General features: G+C 39.6%; 1 protein-coding gene across 1 annotated transcript in view; it reads right to left on the bottom strand.

Moving 5' to 3' along the window:
- Positions 1-2,267, bottom strand: part of LOC102855057 (clarin-1-like) — a 97,710-nt gene extending 95,443 nt beyond the window's left edge. Inside the window, exon 1 of the mRNA XM_006900047.1 lies at positions 1,973-2,267. Coding sequence (XP_006900109.1) covers positions 1,973-2,225 — 253 coding nt within the window. The 5' untranslated portion in view covers positions 2,226-2,267. The remainder of the gene's footprint in view (positions 1-1,972) is intronic.
- Positions 2,268-4,316: the final 2,049 nt, after the last annotated feature.

The following is a 4,316-nucleotide window of genomic DNA, read 5'->3' as shown; positions in this document are numbered from 1 at the left end:
ATAGAGCAGGGTTTAGGGCTGTTGTGCATAGGGTCGCTATGAGTGGCAAACGACTTGACGGCACATAACAACACCAACAACATCTCAAGGTATGGGTAAAGGTTTACTTCCATTTTATTGTTAAAAAAACCAAAATCATCAAAACACAGTAAGACAACAAAAAATTTGCAAAGACTCCCGAAAGTTTACTGTACACTCCCTGTTGTTGTTGATTGCCGTGAAGTTGAGCATGACTCATCGTGACCCCGTGAACAAATGACCTGAAGTCTTCCTAAAACTATCGTCCTTTCTCAAAGTTCATAGTTTCCAGAGGCATGTTTTTTAGGAAGTGGATGCTACTCCTGCTATACTCCCAACTCTTGTCTAAATGCATTCCTTAGAGGCTTATTCACACTTTAGTTGCCAGTGACTCATGGTTAAGTCATCTGACTCATCTTTCTTTTTTCCCCTTAATTTCTATATATAGCTGCAAATCACATGACATTCTGCTTTGGTTTTTTGTTGTTGTTATTATTCAAAGAAAGCTAAGTAACTTGAACAGCTCTATTACCTTAATGAACTAAAGTCAGTCTGTGAATAGACTTCATGTATACTTCATCAGATTTAGTTTATGATAATTTTGTGGAAAGTTGAAGACTAATTCTTGGGGATTCTGGAGATCTATAAAAATTTCTATTACGTGGTAACCCAGGTGAGTTGAAGGTTGGCATCCAATGACTGCTATTGAGATAAGGAATGTTGCAGGAATATAAATAGGCCAGCAATGAAATTTAATTAGACCTTGCATATGTTAATAACAAATTCAATTAAATTCATTTTCTACCTATGCTAGAGGAAAGGAAAAAACCCAGGCAAAATGATAATTCATTTTAAATGCCTCAATTGGTACTCTTATTTTCTGAAGAGTGATTTATGCAGTAACTTACTGTTTCTTCAAGAGATTGTTTCAAACCAGCCCTTTTGAAATAATAATTTCTGAATGTGTGTTGTGAGAGATATAATAAATTACTTCTTATTAATTTTCATTTAATTGGTTGCCTATTCACATGGTAATTTCTTAAAAATTTTCTCAGGATAAATAGGTTCTAAATACTAAGGATAACCCCTCTATTTCATGAAAATCTGTCTTACCATCTCTACTTGATTTGAAAGTTTATCAGTTAACAGTTTTCTACATTAAATAAGTATCTATTCCTTTCTCAGTTGGGATAGCAGGTCATTTGAATTTTCTGTAGTCAAATGAGTTCCAAACGGTTTAGTAAACAAACATGTACTCAAACACATAATACTTAATGGCAGCAAAGTCAGCCATAGCAGAGATAACAGGGGGGTTTGTCAGGAAGGACAGTTATGAGTAAGATGGGATTATTCAAGAACCTCCACAGAAGTGATCTTCTTTTAAGCAAACTAAAAACCACAAACATGATTTCTCAGACCACAGCTTTCAGCTTTTTAACGTTGCCAAATTGACTGCCTTTAAAATCCTCAAGCTCATTGCCATCGAGTCAAGAACCAACTCACAGCCAACCCTCCAACAAGTTTTCAAGGACTGGAGATCACACAGGAGGAGATTGTCCATCCTGAAGAGTAGAGGAAGGATTCCAACTGTCCACCTTTGCATTGGCAGCGCAATTCCTGACCGTCTAGGCCACCAATAGAGTCTTACACGCATATTAAAAATACGTGGGAATAATTTTAGTTGCCAATAATGTCACAAGGTCTAACGACCTAACAATGAATAGAATATGTTCAGACCATTTAAATGGGATAAAATAATAAAATGAAAGCAAAATACTAAAAACGGAAAGAAAAAATTGCTCCAAAGAGTTCTGCTTATTAAAAATAAGCCAAGGCTCGAGGCTGTTTTAAAAGTCCCACAGCAGTAAGAACAAAGCTCTTAAGAACAATTGCTTAGAACATTTGAAAGAGTGTACCCAGTCTATTAAATAATTCAAACTCGACTGTTACTCACATGAGAAGCGGAAAGGCCTGTCCCCTAAGCCGCACTGGCGTACGCCCTCTCCGTAGAAAAGCCCGTACTGCATCTCGCCCATGAACTTGTCCAGCTCCTGCCCTGAGGCATTGACCAGCAGAGCACCTGTTTTGCAAAGGAAAGTGGCTTTAATCCACAGCGGTGTCCCCAAGGCTGTCACAACGCTGAGGGCACACGCAAAGCTTAACGCGCCGGCGCTGCAAAAAATTACTTTCTTCTGTTGGCTTGGCATGATTGGAAAGGGCGTCTGTGAGGGTGAGCTTCAAAAACAAGACTTTCGTGAGCGAGGGGGAGGGACTGTCTCTTTGACTGCATTTATTCCACAGGCTGAGCACACAGATACCAGCTGAAAATGTTGCTTCATCATCCAGGAGGGGTCCCTTCCCATTAAATGTCAGTAGAATGCCAGGACAAAGGTTACTTCTCACACGCACTTGTCTTCTTTCCTGTGTCTTCTAATTTGAAATCTTGAGACTGAGAATCTGTAAAACAAAACTCTTTCAAACTGCATAAGACTACCTCTTGTGTCAGTCGGTAACAAAGGTTTAAGATAGCAGATGGAGTCCTCTCTGTAACTTGATCAATGCCTCCCCTTTGCTCAGCCTTTTATCTGATTCGACGAAGTTGAAACTTTCAGAAACAGGCTTGGATCCCATGGTGAATTTTCAGCAACTTGAGAAGCTTATTGCTATATTTTTTTTAATATTTTTTATTATTATAGTAGTTTATTTACAAAATTCGAAAACATTCCAGAACAGATTCTTCCAAATTCCCTCACACCCCCTCCCATCAAATTATTCCCCCCATGATTAATCCTCCCTCCCCCTGCACATTCTCTGCTTCTACCCTCCCCCCTTGGATTCTTTTTTTTTTTTTTTTTTGGTTAACAAATAATCCTTTATTGAAATATTTTCATCTGTAGTTCCTTAGCTAGCTGGGCATTCCACAGCACCACTGTTGATGTCTTCTATGATGTCATGAGGGTGACGGCCATCAACATTGCAGCCCACAGATTGGGCAGTTCCCAGGATCTCTTTAATAGTTCCAGAGAGTTCTCTGGCTAAAGACCGGTGTCGCATCTGCCGGGCAATGCCAACAATCTCATCAAAAGTGATATTTCCACTGTGCTTAATATTTTTCTGCTTCTTTCTGTCTCTGGGTGGTTCCTTTAGGGCTTTGATGATCAGGGCAGAGGCAGAAGGCACCACTTCAATCTGGGCCTGTCTGTTCTGAATCGTCAGTTTCACTGTAATCCTTAGTCCCTTCCAGTCACCGGTGGCCTTGGCAATGTCATCACCAACCTTTTATGGAGACAGACCCAGGGGGCCGATCTTGGGGGCCAGAGCGGAAGTGGCACCGACTTCCCCACCGGTACTCCTCAGGTACACGACTTTAATCTCGTTGGGGTCGAACTTGGGCGGCATGGCGGAGGCGGCTGGTGTCGGATGAACCCGGAAGCGGGACGACCGAAGAAAGTTGCACCGAGGCCTCCTCGAGCCGAAAGCCGAAAGCTCCCCTTGGATTCTTATACTCTTTCTACAATAATGGTTTTATACAATATTTGTCATTGTAGGACTGGATTATTTCACTCAGCATAATGCTTTCCAGTCCCTACCAAGTTAGGTAATAATTTACATAATCATTGTTCTTGCATGCTATCTAATATTCCATTGTGTGAATGTACCAAAATTTGCTTTTTTTTTAAAAATGATTTTTCAGTTTTTAGGGATGAGGAAAGAATAGAAGATTTAGTGAGAGAAGTACATACATGTTAATATTTACTGGCAATTCTTTTTTAAATGTTAGTTGTAGCAGAAAAAAAGATAATTGAGTTCTGTACTTGTGAATGTGAGATGCTTAGTCTTCCTAATACTTCCCTCCCACCCCAAATCCATGATTTAGAGTCATGTGTGAGAATGGAGTTCTATTTGAACAAATCCTGGAATGTGAATATATGGAAGCAAAAATGTAATTGCCTAGATTTAGAAATGTTTTCCACCACAAGTCTTTGGCTCCTTTAGAATACCAACAGGGGATATGGTTCTGGATTTAGGGAGTGCCAGAATCTGTACTCAGTAAGCTGGCACTGGAATTTGACCACAGAAAAACAGGCCCCTCAGCAGAGGCCCTGACGGTATGAAAACAAGAGACAAAGGCAGGAGCAAAGATGGTTCAGTGAAATGGCTCAAGGCCTGAAAACTAAAGTTCAGAATTCAAACAGGCTTTTTTTCTATTTGTTTTTAAATTTGATTTTATTAATTTTAATGAACATTTACAGATACTTTGGATTTTCATTCATTCATTATTGCACTAATTTCTTTAC

This window comes from Elephantulus edwardii, unplaced genomic scaffold, assembly GCF_000299155.1.
Source record: "Elephantulus edwardii isolate Elephantulus edwardi_28Jun2011 unplaced genomic scaffold, EleEdw1.0 scaffold00272, whole genome shotgun sequence".
In the NCBI taxonomy this organism is placed as follows: domain Eukaryota; kingdom Metazoa; phylum Chordata; class Mammalia; order Macroscelidea; family Macroscelididae; genus Elephantulus; species Elephantulus edwardii.
The sequence above is the reverse complement of the archived record's forward strand: the minus strand, read 5'-3'. Positions and strand labels throughout refer to the sequence as shown.